This window comes from Epargyreus clarus, unplaced genomic scaffold (genome assembly GCF_041222505.1).
Source record: "Epargyreus clarus isolate Ecla_fem2 unplaced genomic scaffold, WU_Ecla_fem_2.2 ptg000024l, whole genome shotgun sequence".
NCBI lineage: Eukaryota > Metazoa > Arthropoda > Insecta > Lepidoptera > Hesperiidae > Epargyreus > Epargyreus clarus.
Window position 1 is genome coordinate 8897359 of NW_027332231.1, and position 27346 is coordinate 8924704.

Consider the following 27346-nt stretch of genomic DNA (forward strand, 5'->3'; position numbering starts at 1 on the left):
CCAATTATAAATGCAACATCATTCAGAAATACGTCACAAAATGAGTAATACAACCTTATTGTTATTTCCAACTCCATCTTGATGTATAGTGAAAAGTTTTTACATAACGCGATAACACATTTTTTGCCTGTAGCGTCTAATAAGCGCCCTTGAAAAGACTTCAACGCTTAACTAACGTTAAGTTCAATGATCCAATGTCATGATTTAAACTCTTGCCTAATGTAATTGATTTAGTGTATAGTGTATATTAGTGTATTAATCTGTTTAGCAATAAGGTCCTACTATATTTATTTTGTATTTTAAAGTAAAAAACTAAATCGATATAATTCATAGCGTAAAATCTCGTAGAGTATTTATGACGCATTACTTTGGGTGAAAACAATATTTGTTGGTTAAAGTTAGGTGTTGGTTTGATAGTAATGTGATGGGGATCAGATGTGATGGCGTCGCGTGGTGACCGAGCGGAGGAGACGGAGGCGGCGGTGTAGACGCGGCTGCAGCGTCTGCAGCGCATTCCGCGGAGACGGAAGGCCGCGGTCGACGACACGCAGCGCCACGCCGCTGCACTTGCACCGCGGCCCGGCTGGCCGCGCTCGCGTACCTCTCGGTCGGTCTCAGTCCGCGTCGACTCCCCGATAGGGCAACACCGATGGTAAGACGGGCGTCGGATGCGTCGCGCGGCGTCACAGGCGGGTGCAACGAGTCGCACGCGTGGCGCGCGGGTGTGCGCGCACGTGCCGCGCCGGCACACGCGGTGGCGGCGCTCGGGGCGCGCTCGCACCGCGCGGCCCGCTCGCAGCGGTCGCAGTGCTCGCAGTGTCGCGGCGGCGAGCGAAGAGCGCAGAGCGCCGCACGCGCCGGCATGCGACGCTAGCGGGAGCATGCGGCTGCCGCTGCTGCCGCTGCTCGTACTGCCGCTCGTGCTTGCACGCCCGGCAGCAGGTGAGAGAAACACATTTACAACTTTTTTCCTCTTTGTACAATTTTTCGCGTTGCATTTTCCTGCTTTTAAAAAAGTTTCGAAGTGAGAGTGTAACTTTTGGTGTCCGTTCGTTTTAAGTTTCGTTCCGATTGAGAGTGTGAAAGAACTTTGTAAAGAAAATTAATTGCAAACGTAATAATCGGTCGGAAACAGATGTGATAATTTCGTTGGAGTCGCTTGACCGGTAAAGCGGCTCCCGTTTTGCTATAGCGCGGCGAGCCAACGGTTAAAAGTCAGTACAATTTGATAAGCGTAACGTGTACTTATTTTATGACACCGGTAAGTCAATTTATCGTAATTAATTCGAACCTGAAGGAACTCTACATCATTTGCAAATTAATTAGATTTACCTCAGTGAAATGTCACTCGAAAACTTGGCAGACAATCCCGAAATGCTAAGGTGTGCCAACTATTTAAATACAGTTTCCGAAAACTAACTTCATAAATAAACAGTACGCACTTTAAAAGTAAAATTCGGTGTCGCTCTACAAAGCGAAGAATCACAATCGGTTCTACAGGTGCATTATTAAGTGACCGACTGAAAAGATTTCGTTATACAGAAAAAGCGCGTTTAAAAATAGTTTGTTCGTAGTACGGCGCGAGTTCATTCAAATGTTCTAATTGTTCCGGCGTACGGCGGCCGGAAGCGGCACAACCGCTGCAAACTAATACATACGCACCGCTAATTACGTAATCTGTAAATCATTCATATTAGGAGTGTATTACGATACTGCCTTCATAGTAAGTACGTGATATGTTTTTTATTTAAATTTTCCTTATGTTCCGGTATTTTTTTATTTTTCAATTTTTTCCAAAATAATGCGGTGTGCAACTTTATCAGTAAAATGTATTTTGTCTTTGTGCTCGACAATAATTGAGTAATATTTAAAATGCGCCTTACACAAAATATCTGAAATATATTTGTTGTTATATGATGTTGTATGTATTTGACTAAATTTAAATATATATTTTGTTATTGCATACAAGAAATTATATAAGAATTACTTAGTAGATCAGTAAGATAATATAGTAAACTTAATTGCCTTAATAAAGCTATTAAGAATTACTTTAAACCAATTATCATAGTTGTAATAAAGTCTGGCGTGTAATATTAAATTAGATTTATTCAAAAATAATAAAATATTCACTTAAAAGTAATTACATTCAAGCAACTTAATTGGCTATAACTTTATTATAATTAATTTATCAAAATAAATTAAGTAATTTTATAATTATGATATGATTTAAATTAAATTATTGTTGCATCGCTACAAAATGGTTTTTATATGAAAGTTCTCGAACGTTTTAAAAGTCATGGAAAGTTAAAAACTTTTAAAGGGTGAACCATTTACTCTTTTCCTAATGAATTGATCGCAGTTTTAATTATATCATTATTTTAAATATATATATATATATATATATATATATATATATATATATATTACTACGAAATGTTAAATGTTACAATTTTGTTGTTACAATAAAAAGTTACGTATGTCGTAAATATTTTCTTTTAAACCTTAAAAAGTACGAAAAGTGACAAAGATACCAAACCTTGACCTCTTAGCTAAAAATTTTACGCGAAAAAGAAAAATATATAGTTGAGATATTATTTATTATAATTTATTAAAAATGATTTACGCAATTATAGTTCTCTACATGTTTCTCCATTAGTAGTTGTCTTCATGTAAATTGTTAAGTTGCCGAATATCTTATATACCTAATTATGTGTATTTTGTATTTAACTTTTCATTTATTACGCCTGTCGACCCATTTTTCTACAGGTATTCTTCAATTATTAGGTACACAAATTTTAACAATAACGTGTGCATGTCAATTTGATTAACAATTTAATGTAAAAGGCCTACTTGGCCATATGAATTTAAATTACTCTTCATTAAGGTTTTTATAAAAAACTATTGTAACATATCACAATTTAAGTGTAGCTCAATAACTACAAGACTTACATTTACATATTGTTAAGTTTCTATGCTTATTGCCCAAAATCGTATATAGACTTTTTATTGCCGGGATTCAAACTCAAACGTGAGCTATTTGATTACCATTGCACTACGCGATTTATAGATTTAATTAAATATTTAATATTAAATATAATTTGTGGTAATTATATTAATTTCAGGTCTATTAAAAAGTATGTGCAAAATGTTATGATTCTGATAAAAAATATACATTACTGTAGAACCTCCATTAAGCGGACAAATTTTTGTAGTTAGGCAGTAGGATAATCGAAAATCCGGATAATCGAATGCGAAAATCCGGATAATAATAAATAATGTATGAAGAACAGCCGGTTTTGTGCACATGTAGTACATAATGTTATGTGTTTATTAAAAACAAGCGTAACATATCAACGAAATTATTAAAAGATACATTTTCCAAAAAATGATATATTTACGTAGATACATACATATTTTCATAGATTATATACATATAGTTGCGGCTAGTTCGGATAATCATGAATCCGGGTAACCGAGGTCCGGATAATCGAGTTTCTACTGTAATTAGATTAAATACTCATTTGATTTCTCTAGATTTCAAATCTAAATAATAAAGACAAAACGAACTTCTAAGAACCACTTTAGTTGAAGAATGATGATGCGTTTTTGTTCTGAAAATTAATATATGTCTGATGTGTTAATTTAGTCCGTTTAAATGAAAATACCTATTAAGTATAGATATCGCCACTTGCATTGGTACAGTCCTATAAGCGTCTCTAAAACATTGATGTTAACAAAATCAAAAATATTTTAGCCTACCTACTACGCGACGTTTTTCATTATGGAGCAACTCCATAACATATATTTTTATTATCCTTATATCTATTTCCGTCTTATCACAAAAATGTAGAGCTGCGATGATCATAACAGTCTGAAGGGGAATGGAGAGACTTGTAAGAGGCATTCCAATTTAGTCGTCAGGGGTAGCAACGCATATGTAGCCGACCTCTGGTGACTCTAGGTAATCACACCTGGGAGCCTACCACCATCTTTTAAAAACCATCATAATTTAGGAAAGTTTTATTTCTTCCTTAAAACAGTAAAATATTCCGTCATACACAGTTGAACAAACTTAAACCCTTATTAATTTTTCGCTTATCCATTGTATAAAACCAACTGAAAGTCAAATTTTGCTTGAAAAGTTAAATTTCCTGCAAAAAAGTAAAAGTATGATTAAAATAATATTGTTTTAATAGATGGTAGTAACCCCCCTGGGGTTGCTTAAGTTCTCCATGGAAGGTCCATGGTTACATGTACAATATATACATAACATAAAAAAAATATCCTGTCTTATTCTTGTGACGGTATAAGCACACGTTAAATTTTCTGTCAGAACTTCACCTAATCTGCTGGAAAAGTATACTAAAAACCAGCTTTGAATAACTATAACTTTGTTCTTAAACAGTCTATAAGGCCCTACGGTTATCTCCCCAATCATTTACCATTAAGATTAGGGCCGTAATCTATTTACTTGTACATAATCACGTCAATTACTAGATTCCTTTCAAACGGGTCTTTTATAATTTGCAAAACTTGTCTAAATACTTGGCCAAGATTTATTTCACCGCCGTCAATACTTTGAACGCTTGATTAGGGTTCTTGTCTAACCGGCTACCAGTAGCGATAAGCGATAAGTAAGCAGTATGCCATGAGTTAAGCTGGATTGACCATTTACTTTTATTAAAATTCCACGTAGTCAATGCGGAAAGGGGCGTTTTAGGTTGTATTTTTTCATATTATAACTGCTGCCTATTGTTTTTATTAGTAAGAAAATTTTCACGACATACAACTTCAAAATGACAGATACATAAATCACAGACTCACGTCCTCAAATACTCGAAATATTCAGTACTGTAAATGCATTACTCTGGTGCAACTTTTTTCTAACATATTATTCCTCCAATATATCATATTGTATAGTTAAAAGCAAGATGTCTTTACGAAACATTTAATTATTGTACTTTATAACAGACTAGCTGACCCGGCAAACATTGTACCGCCTAAAATCGATTTATCAAATATATTTCATATAAATATAGCCTATGTTACTCGTGGATAATGTAGCTTTCGAATGGTGAAAAATTTTTAAAATCGGTCCAGTAGTTTTTGAGCCTATTCATTACAACCAAACAAACAAAGTTTTCCTCTTTATAATATTAGTGTAGATGATCTAAAAGATCGATCTTAGCAGGTTTAGATTACATACCGAAAAATAATAAATGCTTCATATCAGAAAGAAAGTACGAATTACCGTTTTAAAGATATGTATATTTTTTTATTAATAAATCTTTTTGCATCGTATCGTTTATCGCATACCTGTCCACAGTGGAACCACTGAAGACTAAACTATTTCTGGTGTCAATTGCGTTCACGATATTCTGAATAATTTGCCCGTAAAAGTGTGTTAAACGTTCGCCACGGAGGCTGTAGTGAAATTAATAGTAATTACCTTCAGTGTTCTAGATCTGGGGTAAAAAATACGTATCGTAAAGATACGAGCATCCTTTCCATGTTACGTACACTACATGCACGTTGCCAGTTGCCACACCAATATGTCTTATGTAATTTCGAAGGTGATAAAACCCTTTGTGGTTCGACTCCAGCGGCACCACTGCCACACCTATTTCTGCCTCATAACAGCAGTGTTAAACGCTGCTGTGTTCTGGTTTGAAGGGGTAAGGAAGACATATTTTTCCAGGCGCTCCAGCTAAGTCCTCAGGGGTAACGGGCATCTGTGGCCGACCTCAGGTAGGAATATCTAATACTATCTGGAGTTGATTACAAATGTCCATGGGCGGCAGTAGCCACTTACCCACAGATGGACTGCATGTTCGTCTGCTACTCCTATAAAAAAAACTTTCTTCTACATTTACGTTCATTCCTATTATACGTTTGTACTTCGACTAGAGTACTTACATTATACAGAAGATAGTATTGTAATTATTTATGGGAAAGATGTTCGACTAACCGAAGATTTTTCAATTCATAAGCTTAGTTAGGCAGTTAGCATGCTATTTAGCGATATTAGTAATAATTAGCATCTACATAGGTGTGTACCAACCACTGACCGAGCAACATATTTCGTTAGACAACATGCCACCATAGACACTTTTTAAAGACTTATAGGTAGGCAGATAGATAGAATACTCTTTATAGTTGAATTTAAACAATAAGCAATGGACACATGCCAGTAGTCTTGTGGAGAATAAGGCATCACTGTCACACATATTTCTGGTTTAAAGTGTGTGGTGAGGGCAAACGGTTACTAGTATGGCGAGGCCCATGTATTTTCAAGTCTTTTTCTTTTTAGTAGTTGTTGTTATAACGGCCTATTATTAATCAAGAGATAGACCTGTGACAGACAGACAGCGGAGCCTTAGTAATAACGTTCCGATATCATCTTTTGGGTACGGAACCCTAAAAGACAACTTAAGTTGTGAGGCAGTTCATAGCTTAAGGTAGTTATAATTAGCACCTAGGTGTGTAGCGGCCGGGCAACATATTTCGTCTGGCCAACATCCTGGCTAGACGCTCCACCGGCCGTATCAATTACGCATGTAACCTGAATTTTCGAAAACGGTACGGAATGGATTACATTTGCCGACCGTCCGGTCCGCATCCTGTTATGAGAATCTTACGCTTAGGTACGTGAAAGGATTTTGGTTGAAATGTTACATTGTTAGCGATAGATTTCCTGGACAAGATACAATGTTTGTTAAATTTTTATCTTTAAATCATTTTCGACATTTTCAGGCAAAAGCCTTTAAAAAATAATAAAACTTTAATTAGAAGGTGGTAGAACCCTTTGTGGTTCGACTCCGTCGGCACCACCGCCACACCTATTTCTACCCAATAACAGGAGTGTTAGGCGCTGCTGTGTTCCGGTTTGAAGGGTGTGGTAAGGGAGACAGACTTTTCCGTGACGTTCCAGCTTAGTCCTCAGGGGTAGCGGCGCATCTGTGGCCGACCTCAGGTAGGATATTATAAAAAAAAACTACCATTTGTTTTAATAATAACAATTATGCAGGTATAAAAAATACCATTGTACAATTCTATTGATTACGAATCACGAACGTAAAATCCGCCATACTTATTAATACATTACGTTTAAAAAAGATGATACCAGCATTTTCTGTGCGTCATCTGAACGGAAATCCGTTAATATTTTTGCCGCTATCATACAAGGAAAATCACGTTCGAGCGAAACTTTCCATGGATGCAAAAATGTTTTTTGAAATCGTCTCGACCTCACATGTTGCATTCATATCGGGTATTTTCAATTCAAAATGGCTCTTCAATTTTCAACAGGCCTATATCAATATAAAAGAAGTTACCTGAGGACGTCTGTTTGACGTTTTTATTGGAATTAAAATGTTTTTTTTCGAAACAGAATAACCTGAACTGAAAGCGCTTTCACCACTTCTAGAATTCAATGGACACTCTACTAGAATTTAATGGACCCCAACCCAGCAATTAATCTAGATTTTTATTCTCGATTTTTGGTCAGGATTGGAACCTAAAACTTCCCGTGCCATGCTAAAAAAGTATATAAAGTTTGAGAAGTTTATTTTGATGTTGCTACTATTTTTATTACCTGCGTGTTAAATAAGAAGCTATATGTTACATTTTTTGCAAAAATAAGAAACAGATAATGGTAAAAATAAAAAAAAATATACCATAACTGAAACTTATAGCCAGACACATAAAGAAACATACTTTTCATATTGTATTCATAAAAAATCAAGTAATTCTATAACAATTAATTTTACCGCTGGAATAAGCTTAGTTTTAACATTCTTATCGCGTTGTCACATAAATAAACCAAATACATTACAATGATGTGAAAGTAAATATAAATTATATGTAAATAAATACGAATTCTGGATGTGGTGGTCTGGTGGACGGGCGCCGATGATTCGAGGAGCCACATTACACATATCAGCGGTTGCACCTGCGGCCAGTGATGTCCAACGGACTTTCGCTCACGATATCGATTTTGTCCTTAATTTGATAACTTAAGAGCATTTTGGTTATGATTTTTAATTAAAAAATCATGACTTGATTTGTGTAATTCCAATTAAAACTCATCTATGTATTTCTAACTGAATGTAAGATACACAACTATTCAGCGTCTACATTACGTATTGTCTTTGTTTCATTTCAATATAACAGGTTTTAAATAAAAAATAAAAATGGCAATATGTTTTAAATATCAATATTTGTAAATAAATAATGGAACTATAGAGCTAGAATAAAATTTAATTAATATTATGTCATTTGCAGTGCTTTACATAGTGTTGCTGCTAGATCATTTTCTAGGCTTGGTTGACAATAGATGTAGTTTAATAATAATAAGCGATTTTGACAGATCTTCCACATATTGTTACAGGAGTTAATACACACTGCGTCTTACCTCACAAATATATAAACTTCTAACGTCTACAGCGTAAAAAATGAAAATCGTGCTCTAGAGTGATTAGATTAGCGGAAGCTCATTAATACGATAATATCATCAGAAATTTCAGTAATCATTCATTCCTGTGAAACTAACAATAAATCTATTAATGCTTGATGCGCTAATAGAGCGCTACAAGTACGGCATGATCATAAACATCCGTCAAACAACTATGCGGAATTCCGCGGCATCACATTCTCGCGAGGGCGCGGGCGTCGCGAATTTAGAACGCCTTGCACTCATGTATGTTTGTTGAGATTTTATGTATGTGGCGATGTTTGTGTTCAGTTCTCCTATATGCATATTACGTCGCCGCTAACGGGTTTATTGCTTTGGAATGAACGCGGTCGTCTGCATGCCAAACGGCGATTCCTGGTGATCGCCCCTTTGAATTATGCGCACGGGCACGCTTACGCGTCTGTATTCAATCGCCTCGCGAGATTTATGTGTGGCCTGCTCGCTCGCCACATACGAATGTTTCTGCGAATTCTGTCTAACGCACCCAGCGTTTGATAAGATAACGTAGCCTTTCCCGCGTGCATTGGTGCACTCTGAAACAATTGTAGCTACTTGAACGGTAAAGGTAAGCCCGTTGGCGAAATTTATCGATACTTTTCGAATACCATGCGACAAAAATGGCCTTTGCATAATTGCAACATATTGTAATGTCTGATATTCATATCGGTATGAGTAGTATATAAAAAATCTCTGTTTCAATGTAAACAATTATTAAAAAATTACATATAAACTGATATATTCCCGTATTCATAAATTTCAATCATGATTTTCAAATGTTGTCTTACAAGAACGCATATAGCAAAATATAATAGCTAAAACGCCAGCTATATGAATCGATCAATACATATTTCCTTCGCAACCAATACGATACATTGTACAACGGCACTTGTTTATAAATTTAGAACGAGACGCATCATTAATTCAAATAGATGCAGTGACGCCGGTAATAACTTTATCGACGTTAGAATAGTGACGTCACGTCACTATGCACCGTGTTGGTCAGTGCATCGTTAAGGTACGGATGCAATAAAGATTTGATTTTATGAACTAAGCAAGGTCAATTTATAAGTAACTAATAACAGTAAAAGATATTTATGTCCGAATTGTATAAGTAAAATTAAAGTCCGTTTGTGTTGTGAGTTCTGTTGAGCTCTCTTCTCGTAGATGTCGTACAAGGCGTAGGGATTAAATTCAGATCAACCAATCTTTTTGAAAAATTATTACTTTAGTTGGGACTTTAATGTAAAAATGATATTATAGGGAGCAACGTACTCGTACCTCTTTTTGCTTCAAAAACAGTGGCTACAAATAAATATAGTTTAGATAATGCTTCTTATATTCATAGATCTACAATATTATGACGTATGGCGAATGCCACAAAACACACAACCGAATACCCCTACACCTGGAACAGAAACAAAATTAATCATGTAGATATTTGTCTGACCGAGAATCGAACCCCGAACTCTCCCAGCCAGTCCCAGCATCGGACCATTAAGGTAACCGTAGCGCCACGACTATCATCACGGAAAAAGTTGAAATATAATTGTATAAATGAAACACTTTCAACGGCGTTAAATCAATTGCGACTTTGCCAATTTTAAATGAGATTTATATTACATATGTTAATAGAGATTAGTTTTGGCTAACGGTTTCAAATGTGTCATATTTATTAAGTATGCGCATTTATTCAGACAAATGTGTCTGAATGGTTAATCAATTAAGCTGAAATGTATGTTTTTTGTGTAATAGAAGTAGCAACGGTCGTGCATTCCATTTAATGTCAAATTCTCAACAACAACACATATTTTTTTACTATCATTTAGAGTAGAATGCTCCTTCGTTACAATCAAAATCGGATTTTTCAATCAAATAAAAATCCGATTTTCGTGAGATTCGAACGTCAGACCCGACAATAGAGACAGAGTTTAAACAACTAAACTATTAGTAACTATTTAACAAATAAAAATACTATTCAAGTTTACATTTTAACTCCCAGTTTTATCGACACTCTTGATATCAAGTGTATTGTTATTATTGTTCTATATAAATATAGACACAGTTATTATTATATTATTAAACGTAATTAAATAAGCTTCTTCTCCATAACAAAACACCTTGTTAAGTGGTGGTAGTTTTAATGACATTCAAAAAGTGCTCTGTAAAGAACCTATTTTGAATAAAAAAATTGATTTGATTTGATTTGATGATTCTCTATAATTACCTACATACTCATCCGATCTAAATACAGTTACTAAATTGATACTTCAATTATAAATAAAAATCAATTTCCGAAATACATGGTACATACATACAAAAATAATTATTTCCTACATACATACAAGAAAAGCTAATAGAATCATGTTAAAAGCAAAAACTATTTTTTCTCTCTTGTTTTGAAGCACAAATTCCTTATCCACAGCCGCGTGGGTAGCGCATTAAGCAATGTCTACATAATTATGTTAAGTACATGACAGTCTGTCAATTATAATTACAAATTATCTGTTAATGTGTTCAACGCCCAGATTGTCAGCTTATCTAATCCTTAACACGGGTTTGGTTCGCGGTGAGTCACTGATTAAACTTTACGAGCCATGCTTCAATACCGTCGTAAGTGAATGATGCGTAGAGCTTGCGCATGCGCATCCTTTAATTTACTTGCAGTTTTTGCAAATTGAGTGATTTCTTTTTTATTTGTAAAATTAATCATTGTTAATTGCTTATATTTATTGGTGATAATTTAAACTTTATGTGAAAACGAGCTTTTGCCCGCGGCTTCGCTCGCGTTACGAAGTAATATTTTCATTTCCTATTTTCACTATGTCAGTCAGTCACACCACACAGCCAACCACTATATATAGCCGCCTGTTCCAACCATAGTCTGACGTCGGGCGCTGAAGGGCAACCGTTGACGACAATTGTCGACATGAACTGTCGCTCAAGCATAACGTCACTGTCACTCGTATGTTACCACCTTTAGATTCGAACCCATAATTGTATCGTCATCCATTACTGTCCCACTGCATGGGTCTCCTCTCAGAAAGAGAAGGATCAGGCCTTAGTCCACCGCGCTAGCCAAGTGCATATTGGTAGACTTAACATACCTTTGACAACTTTTTTTTAGATATCTCAGGTATTCAGGTTTCCTCACAAAGCCTTCAGCGTTAAAGCGAGTGATAATTAATTTGAAAATGTAAAGACATTAAAATAAAAAGCGCAAAAGAAATTTATTAAGATCAGCAGCGTACATAATTATATTAATAATGAACACAGGTAATGAGTTGCAATCATATTGTAACGTACATGTATCGGTCACGCGTATGAAATTAATTACAATGGACGCTTCATTAATTTTAATGAGTGCTTGTTCGGATTGTGAATATCCAGTACATAGTACACAGGTACATAACGAGACAGTGCATATACGAGCCCCGTCTGCCATAATATTGATGCTGGAATACGCTCTATAAGCTGAGTTTGTTGCTATCAAATTGGAGGTAAAAGGTGGATTTATTGCATTGAAATTCAAAGGAAGTAAGCATAATAAAAGTGAAAATTGTTGCACATTATAACTGGTCATTTCTTACTATTTTTATACATGTAAGACATACTATTATTATACATGCACAGCAGATCTTACGATCGAACGCACATGAAAGCGATTAATTTTCACTTGGTCATCAGGAGTAGTTAAAGCTTAAGTAGACGCCAATCCTATATAAGAGAAAAAAATTAAGGAAAAATCACAGGTAAAAGTTATTAAATGCTAAGAAGCGACTAAAATGCGATTCGTAATAAAAACTTATTTCAAATTCCAAAATTCCAAATAGATTAACGACACCAAATGCCAAAATTCAGTTATCAAAAAAATTGCTTCCACGTCAAAATCAACTTGTCAATCGGGTGCACATTTGATTCATCACATGCTCCACATCTAAAGAAAATGTTGGCAACTCCTCAGGAATTCAAACGTGTCACTGACTCCACAACGGTCCATATCAATGGACCGATAAGATGTGACAACTTGGTATTTGTTTTAAATTGCGAAATTTGTTTTCTAGCGTCCACGTCGAGAAGATAAATGTTATGTCGTCATGATCTATTATGTTGGTTATGTTTTGTTCTACATTTGAATGTCTATTTTTTTATTAAGACTAGCTGTCCATCGGGTTCTATTACTTGAACGATAGTTGCATAGACTACCTACTTGTCGCTTAAGCTATTGAGCAGTTGCTGCGGCACGGGCGTCTAAATTGCAGTTTAAGCGACCGACAAGCGATAGGTACCTACTTTATAACTTCACGAGCTTTTGCCCGCGGCTTCGCTCGCGTTACGAAGTGATATTTTCATCCCCTATTTTATCCCTTTAGGGGTAGAATTGATCAAAATCCTTTCTTAGCGGATGCCTACGTCATAACATCTACATGCATGCCAAATTTCAGCCCGATTCGTCCAGTGGTTTGGGCTGTGCGGTGATCGATCACTACGTCAGTCAGTCACCTTTGAGTTATATATATTTCGATTCAAAAAATCTCTAAATCAATATCAATTTATCTATACTAAATAGTGACCGAGCAACTTTTTTAGATGCTTCATACTGTTTACCAGTAGATGATCGCTAAATCTACCTGTTGCCCAAGCGGTCAGCCCAGGAATATATGTGATCGACATACCTTGGTGTTATGCGGATTTTATCAGATTCGACCCCGGGTGAAAATCAAATGTTGATTTCTAATTCATGTTCTAGATCTAGGTATTCGTTAACTCTTGTTTTTTTTTTTTTTTTTTTAAAGACAAACGTCCATAGAGTCCACCTGATAGTAGATAAGTGCTACCTTCCATCCATAGACATCAGTAACCAGCTCCAAGCAAAGCAACTATAGAACAGAACTTCTACCTGAAGCCGATCAGACATGCTTCGTCAATTTTGCTAAGATGGTTGCATGATAGCGTCTATCAGCATCACCAGCCTTCTACCGAAAGGAAAGAATTCCTTCACGCTACAAATAGGTGTGGCGGTGGTACCTACTCGTTCGAAGCATACTGGTCCTACCACCTTTCCAATGGCACTCATGAACATATAACACACCATGAAGAATGTTGAAGCTTAAATCTTGAAAGCCACTTTCAGACATCTCTTGAATAAGGAGGCGTACACGACCATTATTTTTAATTTGTTAAAAACAAATCAAACAATTTATATAGTCGCAATAGAATATTCCTTACAGACGTATAGGGAACGTAATAGTGGCCAGATAAGTGCCATTACAAGTAATCAATCATGTGTAATTATTGTCATTATCTTGCCTTGTTGGTCGCTGATATTACTCTAAGTATACCACTTAAACAGTAATTTACAATCTCGTTATTACTTAGATAGAATTATCTAATCATGGACATGTTTTGTTACCTACTTTATGATAACGCTATGGTACAGGGATGAAGTTTCCAGGTTCGATTCCCATACGGGTGGACGTCAAAAAGTTAAATATTTTTGTTCTGCGTTTTTGTTACTTGTTTCTGTGTGTGCCAATTGTACTTACATAAAATATGATTTACTTTTTATTATTTTTTTTAAAACCGTTCAGAAATTACAAAACAGTTCACGAAAATATACCTACAATTATTTTTTTACTAAGCATTTCTGATACCATACCGTCATTTCGAATTAAATAATTTACTTCGAAGCAGGTACCTATCTTATAGTAAACCTCTTCAATATTATAATAACCTGTAAAAAATGAAATATACAAATACATAAATAATGTAATATCTGTAATATAATCAAGTCATTATTACAAAATATATAAACTCGCGTAAAAAATATTATCAAAGCATATAATTTAAATAATAAAACACGAAAACGAAAGGAAAAAAAAACGTAACACAAATCGTGCGACCAGGTGTTATTTTCCACTTATCTTGAAATATGTTCTTTGGTAATTTTCTATTGGCGTGGAAATAAAAACATTATTCAATCTCCGACAGACCTAATCAAACGGCTAGACGGCGGGTTATCGTATTATGTAAAACATACTCCAGACACCTGCTTAAATGTCCTTCAACGTCCCAGAACCGAAAACTAGGTCGGCTAGAGGCTACCAGACAATCACAATTTTAAATTAGGGATCCTAACTTTTAGCCGACACAGATAATGCATAAATGTCCCTTGGTAACAGTTTATGGTCGGTTTTATTAGGCCCGTCTGGTGAACGGTTTTTGTTTTATAGTAACGGCTAACGAGTCGGCAATCCACTTGCATTCCGAGTCGGACTTATGTTTAGTGGTCTGTACTGACCATAGACGTTTGTACTTTTAAAAGGACGAATTTACGATACTTGTGAAGCTTAGTGCTTTAGCTTCGATTCTTAGGGAATGATTATTTTTTTTAGCAAATTTTAATAAGGAGCTTTTAATGTAAAGGGAGTAATTAAATTATTATTTATTATTGCAATGATGTATCTATGCCAACGGAAAAAATGTATATTTTCCCAAAGATATATTATAAAAGAAATTAAAAACAAGAATTAATAGAATTAAATCGTCGACTCTACATAGGTAATGTTTTCATTGCTTCTCTGATTTGAAGGCGATGGTGAGGCTTTGTATCTGCATAAGGAGTTCCATATTGGTTTCAGGGTTAGCAATGCACCTGATAGGCTTAGCGAAAATAGTTAATTTATCTACCAAATATATCAAATATTCGATAAAATGCCTACTACATTTATCTATTTTTGATTTCATAGTGTACTAATAATATTGTAGGATGTCTCCTTCCAGCTGTGTCTGAAATTTATTATAATAATATAGATTTTAAAATAATGCAAATGACAAAATTACGCTTTTAATTTTAACGATCTGTTACTAGTTATGGTCATTAAAATTTTATAGCTGATAAAAAGCCGACTTTCGCGCGGGAACCGGAACGACTCCGGCTATTTAATATTGAAATATTTCTTGGAATTTTAATTAAGATGCTTAACGCATTTTATTACCTACTTCAAATAGTTAATAGTTCACTAAAAATAAAAAAGATATTCATAGTTTTTTATAAAATACCTATTACATCTATTCTTAAAGTTTATAGTGTTATAAAATTGACTTAAGCTTCATCCCAATTTATCAAAGTTAAATAAAAACATTGAAACTGTAACTGAGATAAGTGACTGATTTCTGTAATATGAGAGATTATTATTTAAATAACACAATGCGTTTTGGCAACCTGCATCAGTCGATTGCAGATGCAAGAAATCTACGGTTTATTTATACAATATTTAATGTTCGATTTCGTCACTCGAGTGTGACCAACGCTCAAGAATAACAAATTCGCTTCTGATGGCAAGGACATCCTCTTAATTATGACCTTGCTTGTTTATTTTATCAAATTTCAACGTATCCGATTTATTTTTACCTGCGAGTGTAACACGGTCGCGCGTATTTACGTAGGTATATTGATTCAAGCTGCGCGTGCGCTGCCGCCGACGATAAATAATTCGTTTTCCGAATGAAAATATTAGTTTGATGTGATCAGTCACACAACGAATAAAATAATTTGTTGAAGGTGGAGATCAAAACAAGAGTTGTATAATTAACGGTACGGTTTTAGTCATCTATTCTTGGGTCATTCATGTGCCCACAAATATCGCGCGCGGTGACACAAATGAATTGCCACTGGTCTATTTACGTCTTTGCCCACACTTCTACGCGACTTGTTTATTTTTCGTGTCCGTTTCCAATTTGTTCTCCGATGTTATGCTCTCGAACAATAGCCGTAATAATTTACATTGCAAATTTGACCGAAATCTGGCCATTAAACTAAACGTTTAAGGAAAACTTTACCCGACGTTGATACATCCAACGAAAATGTAAAGTGAAGTATTCAAATAGTATGCTAAGAGTATTTCTACTAGAAATTGGTCCAGCAATAGAGATATTGTGAAATTGTTTATGATAATATCGTAGAATAATTCCGTCGAACAATGAATATTTTCAAAGAAGCTATTTCGATTGCGTAGTTTTTGCATAAAAGTCTGTCTTCATCACCATATTTTATAAGTGTCAGTTCCGACGAAATAGAATATCAATTGCTTCAAAGTGAGTTGCTATTAGCATACCAAATACTATCGTTAATACTTCTAGTTGACAAAAAACAGATTGCCTTCTTATGAATCGGCTTGCAGATTTACATGCCTAATAATAATAGTATTTTTAACGTAAGCGTTGTGGCATTTAGGATGGCTGTTCACTGAATGATGTAACATAATATAAATCCCAAGATACAAATTGATTTATATCCGCAATTACCGTGCATTCTACTAGATTGAATTAAATTTTCAGTCGCAATTTTAATCACCATTAAATATCATTATCATATAACTTGAAAGTGTATCATAACAAAATTTTAAAATGTGGGATATACTAACATATTAATAACTATATATATATCATAGATTAGTAATTTATATTATAAAATCTATTTATAAATAATTCCATATGGTGCGGTAAGCTGTAATAACTTAAAAATTCTGATTTTGTAAATTTATTATAAGCACCATAGATAAGTAAAGATTACTCACTCCTAACAAGAAAATGTACCCAGAAGTTGAGAATTGAAATAGTTGCGTAAAAAAGTTTTGCCACGTCTCTGTGCTAAAATGTCCCTAAAATATTTGAAATAATTATTTATTTATTATTAATATACGCAGTATTAGTTAAATTTTCGTAAATATTCTCTAAAATGTTATTAATTGTCAAGAATTTTAAAAAAGAAATTACTATAATAAGTTCGTAGTAAGGCGGCGAAGTATCTTTACTAATCTATGATAAGCACAGAATTAATGATAAATCGCATAGTGGAAAGCCGCCCTTATAAAGCAGATCCGCATTCGCGAAAAGTGGCGCCAAAACTGACAGAATGGCGGGCGTCCGATAATAATTATTTTTAAAGATACACAACTCTTTCGAGCGAGAGTCAATGTCCGCGCATCGCTCGCCACAAAAATCATTATTCAGTTATATTTGCATGTTTACCAATTACCAATAATTCGAGGACTTTATGCGGAATAACTGCGCATAATTGAAAATTAGACGAGCTTACCTGTAAGCGAAGTCTGATTATAATTTTATGAATGGTGATCTGAAATATAATTGAGAATTACAATGTAGTATCCTTCTTCCCACTCGTCGGCATCGCGATTGTTTAGCCTTTTAAAAACAAAAAAGTTTTAAGACCTCTGACACTGCGTATGACAGTGACACTATATTGACAGCTACCTCACTTAATTTAGAGTCTATCATTTCCAACTTAGTCTCCTTGATAATATGCATGCTGTCTATATCTAGGAGAGTCTTTTGTTCTTATTGTTGCAGTATGGGTTTTGATTTTGGGAGGGTGGGTAATTATATTTCAGATCACCATTCATAAAATTATAATCAGACTTCGCTTACAGGTAAGCTCGTCTAATTTTCAATTTTATTTCATGGTGATCTGAAATATAATTGAGAATTACAATGTAGATGTTTAGAGACAACTGCAACAATGGAACATGTAATTAAATTAAAGATTTATTACCATACATATATATTATTATATGGATTTAATTACATTGCTGAATATTTATTCGTTCTGCATCATATGGATGAGATGTTGTGAAATCCATAGTGCTTAGTGAGATTTATTCTCAATAATAAAATATATATATAAAATACATATAAAAATACAACATGAAAATGTCATATTAATAAGAATTTTTTCTCTTAATTAGGTATAATTATAAAATATACATAATTATTAGGATTGCTAACTGAATATTTACTCGTACTGTATAATATGGATGAAATGTTCTGAAACACATAGTACTAAGTGAGATTCCCTCTGAATTAGATGAAATAATATTCAGTGCAATAATAATGCAATATTTTTCTCTAAACATATTATTACTAAAATTGGCCAACAATAATAATAATAGTAATATTGCAATTTAGTCAGTATTAATGATTATTCAATTCAAGCTTTTGCACCTTGCAAAAAATAAATACATACAAGGTCGAAAATATGTTTTCTACCCTCCATAGTATGTCATAATTATGTGTAGAATTAATTACTTGGTCAATTTTATTGACACAAATAATACTATTTCCTTTGCTATGTAGCAATATATGTATAAATATGTTTCATATGTGATGTGCATTATATAATAATGTACTTTTATATAATACTATACTTATATGAACCAGTAGGTACAATGTATGTATTCCAATATTATTAAAATAGGAAGCCATCCCATGTTGAATATTTAGGAATTAATACCATTATTTATTGACAAATTATTATTGGGTATTTGATTTGATCTTGGGATGATGAGAGAGATGTGAGATAAATTTATATTTTATGTTGTAGGTATACCCGGTATAATATTGGGTGTTATACCTACTTTGTTTCTTTATATTAGTGTGCATGTTCAAGAGGGACATGATCATTCTTAGATCAATGAAACATTTTAGTTTTATATGACTTCCTGTTTTTGTAGGTATGTATCGGATTTGCAAAAGTTACTTATACTTTTTGCTGTACCATGCTTATGCATGCCCTCTGTAAAGTTACATATCTATATGGTTGGTTGGAAAGCTTATGATGCGTTTCCTTTTGAAATCCAATCTGACTTTCGATCTAACATCTTTTCCTAAAAATGTGTGTAACTATCAGTTATGTGTATGTATAAGTTGATATCAGTTTTCATAACAGTATTTATGTATATGATTATTTCAAACCCCATTCATGACTAGACCAGAAAAGCTTATCTTTACTCAAAAGTATTTGTGCTGAGCATTTCCAGGATTAATTCAGTTTTAATAAGTCAAATATTTTATAATTTCCATGGGGTTCTGGCTTACTTAGCCTGTAATGATTACTAACACAACAGGTTCTAGTTACAGCTCTGCCAGTGATAAATTATAAAGTTATTACCCACATTTTTCTCCATCTTAATTCTTTAAGAAAAGGAAATTAGATAACTCTTCTATATATAATAATTATTTATATATATAATATAGTTTTCTTTGTTCCAGGTAAGATGTCTGCCATGTGTGTCCTATATAGTAATGTTAGAGTCCTATATAGTAACGTTCATCACACATACCCCTAAGGAATTCCAATTAATTCTAGGGATGCTAGATTTTTCTTTGTTTTATGTTTTATAAGAGCATCTAGGTATACACACTAGGCATAAAAGACCCAAAGAAGATATCATATTAATGGCTGGCCATTCGCATGATATAATAATATTGTTATTACTTTTATATCATTAATGTGTCACATATTACCATGGTGGACATTATTAAGTTTCATTATGAAATGATAACAATTTCAGTTTTAGTTTAACTAACATAGACATTATAAAGACTTAAGTGCAATAGCAATTCTCATATTATGCTTGTCTTTATTCCAGGGTTAATGGGCTGCTGTGTTATTTGTTGACCTGATGACTGGTGTATAAATGTATGATGCATGTTTCTATATAAACCCGGTGTTGCTAAAGGAAATGTTTAAGCAACAATATAAATAATATATTATTATTTGATTGCATTTTGTAATGTTGGGAGTACCAGGCTTCTGTTGTAAAACATTACATAGGTACTACCAATCTTTAGTCAATTTTTTCATGATGATCAACCTCATATTTTAATCAGTTATGTACAGTAAAAGTGAAAAATATGTGCAGATATTTAATAATTAACCATATGTTTGTGGACTGAACTTCCAAACCTTTAATTATTACTGTATTTATTCCTATTGAGTCACTGAAAGATAAGTGTAACGAAATCCAAAATGTTAATTTTGTATAAATTCTCACATTTGTACATAAAGTTCACTCTTGACATTCACATATTTGCATTTATGTCACATATGCCACATAAATAAGTAATACTAAACAAGGTTTTTGAATTATTTACAAGTATGGACATTTATTATTTAGCACATTTGTATTGTTATAGTATTGCAGGTATTGTTATAGTACCTGGCCTTAGAATAAATCATAAAGGTATTTGTGTCCAAAGACAACTCCAGACTTCTGGATTGATTTTATCACTGTAAACCAGTGTATTAAATAGATAATTTAAAAACTTCAATTCAAGTTACATCTATATATAATAGAGTTATATATATTATGTAAGCTCAATGACTTTAAGTAGGTACTCTGTACCAGTAGTTAAGTGGTGCATTATAGTTCTGATTGTACTCCTTGATACAAATCTCCTTAGAGTTATACCTTAATAATACGAGTATTTCCTGAAATCCGCAATATCTTGAAATACACCTAATCTGGATGTTAGGATATTCATATATACCTAGCCCAAAAGATATCAAATCAAACAGCTTTATATAGCTGGTAACTGATTAACTTTTATTATACATAATTTGTATATATGTGAGTAAGAGGTACTACAATATAACCCATGTAATATTGTTTACTTTGAGCCATGTATAGGTACCTGTTATTTGCTTCTAAAACAGCTGAAATTGAGTAGGAACTATAGAGTATCCATAACAAATCAATGAACTCTGCTCGATTGTGTTGAGGTATTAACACAGAATGCTACTATCAAAGCTAGGACTTCAGACGCTGGATCCAATATATGGGATACTTATAGTATTCTTTCTTCATGTGACTAAAAATATATTGGACAGATATGTGTCAGTATCAATAAGCCGGAGTCTTGTTTGCTTAATCATTGTCCTCCTGAGGTGGTTCTTTTGAGAGAACATGCCTTCTGTTCTATATCAGGTTAACATGAAACAGTTGTCATGTATATACACCAGTGTGTATGTGATAATGTGAAGAGCACATCTATTACCATTTGAGATCGAGCATTGGATTAACTAGTATACAAAAATAATTTTGTCATCAATGTTGTAAGATTTTTATCTTGACACCATATATTAAATTTTAATATCATATAACACAATTGATTTGTGTGGAACAACCAATCTCAACCAATTTAAAATTGGCAACGGGGTGCTGCATAAAACATTTATGTCACAAATGTGTATTTTAGACATTGTTTTCTGATAAGATAGCTAATCTTCTATCATTTGTAATGCAGCTAAGTGAGTTTCAATGTCTTCAGTATGATTCCGTTACATGAGCTCATGAGCATCATGCTGTGCAGTGAATCCTGATAAGATTCTTATATGCACGGGGTTATATTTGTTTTGGGTTAGCGCACCAGCAATGTGATGATTCCTATTTTCTGTTCTCCACCCTGTATTACATATATTTTTATCGTGTGTATTGTGGTGGAGCATAAATGACCTATTATGACCTTTATAGGTAGCACTAGTTAGTGTTATTCTGAGAAGAGCATCAAAATGTACCAGGTTGATTTCCTCAGTTCTCATTGGAATATGTCATTCATCCAGTTGCTTCACACATACCTCCCAATTTTAGAGAACTCTGATGATATTATTGTATTCACTCGTTGTCCCAGTATGTTGACATAATATTTTCCATTTCTGTTAGGACACTGTTTTGTCATATAGTTACAAATATGTTTTGCTATTTGCAATAACTCCATGAATGATTCCTGAAATTATAGCTGGTTCTGAAAATTATTTTGTCAGAGTTGGTATAACAGGGTTGGCATAACCTTGTGTTGTAGCAGCTCTAGCTTAGTGCTTATAAATCATTCATGCTTTATACTGTGTATTGTTAGTGCAAAAGCTAGTGATGGAAGCATTCAAGCCATTTGCCACATATAAATGTTAGCGCAGGTATCTCGTACTCAATGGCGAATGAGTGAAACGTTTAGTGTCAACAAAGTAACACTTGGAGTATCTCGTACTCGACGGTTCTGATGCTTTGTATATTCGACCACTTGCCACATAGAAATGTTAGCGCGAGTATCTCGTACTCAATGGCGAATGAGTGAAATGTTTAGTGTCAACAAAGTGACACTTGGAGTATCTCGTACTCGACGGTTCTGATGCTTTGTATATTCGACCATTTGCCACATAGAAATGTTAGCGCGAGTATCTCGTACTCAATGGCGAATGAGTGAACCGTTTAGTGTCAACAAAGTAAAACTAGGAGTATCTCGTACTCGACGGTTGTGACTCTTTGAATATTCGAACATTTGTCACATATAAATGTTAGGGCCAGCATCTCGTGCTTAATGGTGAACATGGGAACCATTTAGTGTCGACAAAGCGACGCCACGAGTATCTCGTACTCGGGTGGGTGGTACTCGTGGCTCGGGTGCATTTTATATTTGGACCATTAATTGCTAAATTATATGCATAAAAATGCAAGCATCTTACGGTTAATGGCGAATATGAGCACCGTTTGGTGTCTGTAACGTGCAAGAGCGAGATTGGCGTGCGTCAATAGTTTTGAAGTTGTAGATACGAGAAAGTTTTTCAAACGATATAGTTTCTTTCTAAGCATATGTTAGTTATTTAGGCATTTTTATAGTTGTGCACACATAACTGTAAAAAATGAATACATTATTTTCTTACATACCTGGTAAGTGATTTGTACATAACCTATGAACCGGTGATCCAATCCGAGGAATTGCTTCGTAAATTCTTGCTACTGCGACCACAACTACGCGGACGTGATTCTTCATTCCTAGTTTCCATTTTTTCACTAGTTTTGCTTCACTATACACGTTTAACAAAACTTTGAAAAAATAATATCACGATGCCTTGGAAGCGCGAAAAAGAAGTAAGTGAGGTAGCTGTCAATATAGTGTCACTGTCATACGCAGTGTCAGAGGTCTTAAAACTTTTTTGTTTTTAAAAGGCTAAACAATCGCGATGCCGACGAGTGGGAAGAAGGATACTACATTGTAATTCTCAATTATATTTCAGATCACCATGAAATAAAATAAATTTTATAGGCGACCGCCATTTTTAACTGCAACTCAGTCGGTTGTTACATAAGGCACTTTGCGTCAATGTCATAATTTGAATTACAAAGTGCATTGGCGTGATGCAATTTTTAGCAAAACAATATAGCTTATAATGATTTCGACTGCATGGTATTTTGTGACGTGTTGTTTTGATCTCCAAATTGCTGCGCAGCCAAATATTTTTATCCTTTCAGTTTTTGTTTTTCTTAACATGAAATTTATGGCCTTAATCGCCTTATATCAGGTTACATACCTCGCTTCAATAAAACTATCAGATTAGATTTATACGTAGACATTTATCCTAAACTCATTCAAAAAATTTAAATGAACGTTTTAGACGGAAACAAGGCGAGTATAAGTAAAGGTTTGGATTTAAATATAAATAACAGCATTATATTTTTTTTATATCTAATTTTTGGGTTTTGTATAACAATATTCATACCCCACAGTGATCACGATTCCTTCCTCCTTATGTAACTACATATAAATAAATATGTAAGTAGAATTAAATGCATATTTTGGCGGGATTGGCGAAAGTGCACGTTGCCACTGTGCCAAAGTCAAACGCAACACTAAGACGTTACATTACGAGTTTGATTTTCAAATTAACACATTGTAGCCGGGTGCGGAAAAATGAGCAGCACGGTTGCGGGCGGTGGGTAGGTACCTAACGTTTGTTGGTCCATGTACGGTTGTGGTCGAGCCGGTCGCCGGTCGGCCGGTCGGTTTGAAAAATAGTGTCTGCCGAACGTCTAGCGCGGAGAGCGTGACTCACCTCCGACTGGATTCCGACCGAATACGGCGGCTCGGCCGCACCGATACATGCATCTGCTTTTAATATGCCCGTCTGAAATATCTGTGGGAACCATGTTTTTATTGCCGTCCGTGAACACTCGTATCTTAGACACGTGTAAGAATGCCACGAGTGTGTGGTACGTCTTCATAGAAAGAAGCGTTCTCTAACAACGAATAATCGAGACCGATTCGATTAATTTCGCATTTACAACTTTTAGAAATAAATCCTTTAATTAACGGTTCTGACCTTTGAATACTATCTGCCTGGTGATCGTTTATTTGTCATTCATAGTCATAGTTCAGTATGCTTTGTCTAAATAAATCTTAGCTGACTTTATTTATAACAGTTTTAATTTAAAACGATGGCGGTAGAAAAACAATTCGCAATAAAAATTTAAAGCAATCATTAACGTTATAGAATTTGTATTTCACGTGCCCTATACTTTATTGTTTTTATTTCGGCGGTAATATATGAAAGATATCTACCCTTATGTAGGAAAGATCGGATTAGGATCAGCGACCAATCCCGACTGTCGACGCCTATCGTCCCGTGTATCGGCTGTAAGCGACGACATGAACTATAGCTCGTGTTTTGGGTCCCTGCGCTTAAAAATATAATAAAGCATTTTTTTTTAAATTACACCAAAAACCACGTGTTCACAAGATGAATTTAAGTCTAGAAAACGCTGATGCGTTACGAAGTTCCTCCTGTCAAGCAACAATGTTATTCGAGTGGCTTGCGGGCCACATGTGCTTGCACGAGATTGAATACGCAAATAAAGCAATTTGCGTTGCAAATCGCTGTACGTATCGCGTGCGATTAGCTAATGCGCGTATTAAGCGAGCGTGCGACGCCGGGCTACTACTCGCACGTAAGTTTACGTTTAAATTACATAATGTATGTTCATGAAGTCTTGGTACATTTTTTCTTCATAATTCTCGGATTTCAAACAGAAATCTAGCTATTTTCTGCAAATGCCTACCGATAAACTATTTTTAAATGAATGCCATAAATTGATATTTATTTTCCGCTTGGTGGGTATATCTTTAAAAAAAGAAAAGTATTTAGATACTTTCTGGAATACCATCAGTATTCAATAAGCTGAAATATAATCACTAATTATATTTGTAAAGTTAATACTTTGAACTTTTTACTGAGCACCGAAAAAACACGTGATTTAGTTTAGCAGAGTCTAATATTTTTATGCATATAAGTCTTTAATAGAGTAGAATTTTAGATATAGTTATTTTTTTTAGTCTAATGAGATAAAAATCAAATTGCCCGACGCACTTAACATTTGCCTTAGTTTTTTGCCTATTAAAAAATAAAATTTGCTTTAGCGACTCCAGCAATATTATGTGAACTTTGTGATAAATAAAAACAGCGATAAGAAAAAATCAACAAGTCAAATCTATATCCCAGTAATAAAATCTGCACATTCTTATTTAGACTATAGTCAAGTGTCTGGCGCAACAGGTAGAGATAAGCTAAGTTTCGTGCACGGTAGAGCAAATTGTAGAGTAGGAGTGTGGTGTTCTTATTTATAGTCAAACATAAACGCTTCGGGAGTGAAAGTAGAGCAGTAAAGACAATAATCGCTAGGTTATTTTCTTAAAATCCTCTATTAATACGCTCTACAACTACACCTTAACTTGAAATTTGTATCTCTTAGCCCCAGCATTTACTCGTTTCATTTGTATGTTTGTTGTAAAAAAGGTGATTACAAAAAAAAAATGCATCCTTTACATTATTATTATTATTTCAATAAAATAATTAAGTTAAAGGTGGTCAAATTGCAACGATGTATAGTACATCTACATATGAAAAGGGTTGCAAACACGTGGTGTTCCAACTTAGCTCTCAGGGGTAAGGACGCACCTGTAGCTAACAAGTAGGACTGTAATTCTATTAACGATCGATTATAGATGTCCACTATCAGTTTTAAAAACAAAAACTAAGAACATGAAATTCGGCCTCTCATACTGTCACCATGATGTAAACTCAGGCCAAGCTCAAATTTCGAGTATCTCTAAGTTTTCCTTATTTGTTTCTCTAATTCGTGTTTCATGTGTGCTATATTATTCAGTTAGGCGCAGGAAATATGAGAAACCCTGCCGAATTCCTCATAATGCTTTCAATTAAGAAGTCCGCTTTAAAATTGGTCTGACGCGCAGGGGTCCCGGGTTCAATCCCCGGCTAGACAAAATATCTAAATGACCAAATTAGATTTCTGTTTCTACGTCTGGGTGTTTGTGTATGTGTTCATGGCACCCAAGACACATGGGACTCCTAGAGTGAGGCTGTGAGTGAAGAACACGTATATTTAAAGCGTCTATCTATGAACCCATAGATTAGTAAAGATTACTCACTCCTAACAAGAAAATGTACCCAGTTTTGAGAATTGAAATAGTTGCGTAAAAAAGTTTTGCCACGTCTCCGTGCTAAAATATCCCTAAAATATTTGAAATAATTATTTATTTATTACGTAAATTACGTAATTATTACGTAAATTAGTTATTTATTCGTAAATTTTGTCTAAAAATGATTTTATTTGTCAAGGATTCAAAAAAAGAACTTACTACAATAAGCCGTTTGTGGCTTCATTCAATTTCAAGGCGGCGAAGTATCTTTACTAATCTATGTATGAACCTAAAACAGTCTCTGATTTCTCAGAAGAGATAAATGCCCAGTAGTGGGGAGATAATATGTGGCGATGCAAATAACAATGACACCCATTAATTTGTCTGCTTTACAATACATTTGTCTTACGTACCTAAACCATATGTTCGTAAGTGAAATAATGATGTCTAGACAACACATTGTACACGTTAACTAAAGCACTATCAATCAATTTGAACAATGTTAATACTTAGAATTCAGATGGGCTATGACCCTGTGTATGCCTATTTGCTACTTAAACTTAGGTACAAAATGATTCGCAAATTATTTTATTATATATTATTACTACGGTTATTTATAATTACGTAAAAGTAATAGTTTCTTAATTATTTGGACTTTTATATGACATAAAATAATAATCCTGAAATTCAAAATAATTTTTAAATCTATTTCATATTCCACGCATACGTGACTAGTATTTTATCTATTAAAACAGTTAGTTTTAATTAAAAAATATATGTATAGTTGAGTTGAGTGGTCATTGCTGC

At 34.2% G+C, this 27346-nt stretch overlaps 1 protein-coding gene and 1 long non-coding RNA gene across 2 annotated transcripts in view; both read left to right on the forward strand.

The window, feature by feature from the left end:
* The first annotated feature begins 562 nt into the window (after window positions 1-562).
* The window catches only part of LOC140752452 (follistatin-A), a 49225-nt gene continuing 22441 nt past the window's right edge, over window positions 563-27346 (forward strand). Inside the window, exon 1 of the mRNA XM_073086757.1 lies at window positions 563-942. Coding sequence (XP_072942858.1) covers window positions 669-942 — 274 coding nt within the window. The 5' untranslated portion in view covers window positions 563-668. The remainder of the gene's footprint in view (window positions 943-27346) is intronic.
* On the forward strand, window positions 18857-20393 carry LOC140752278 (uncharacterized). The gene is made up of 2 exons (XR_012103427.1): window positions 18857-19002; window positions 19921-20393. It is a non-coding gene; the product is annotated as an uncharacterized LOC140752278 (long non-coding RNA).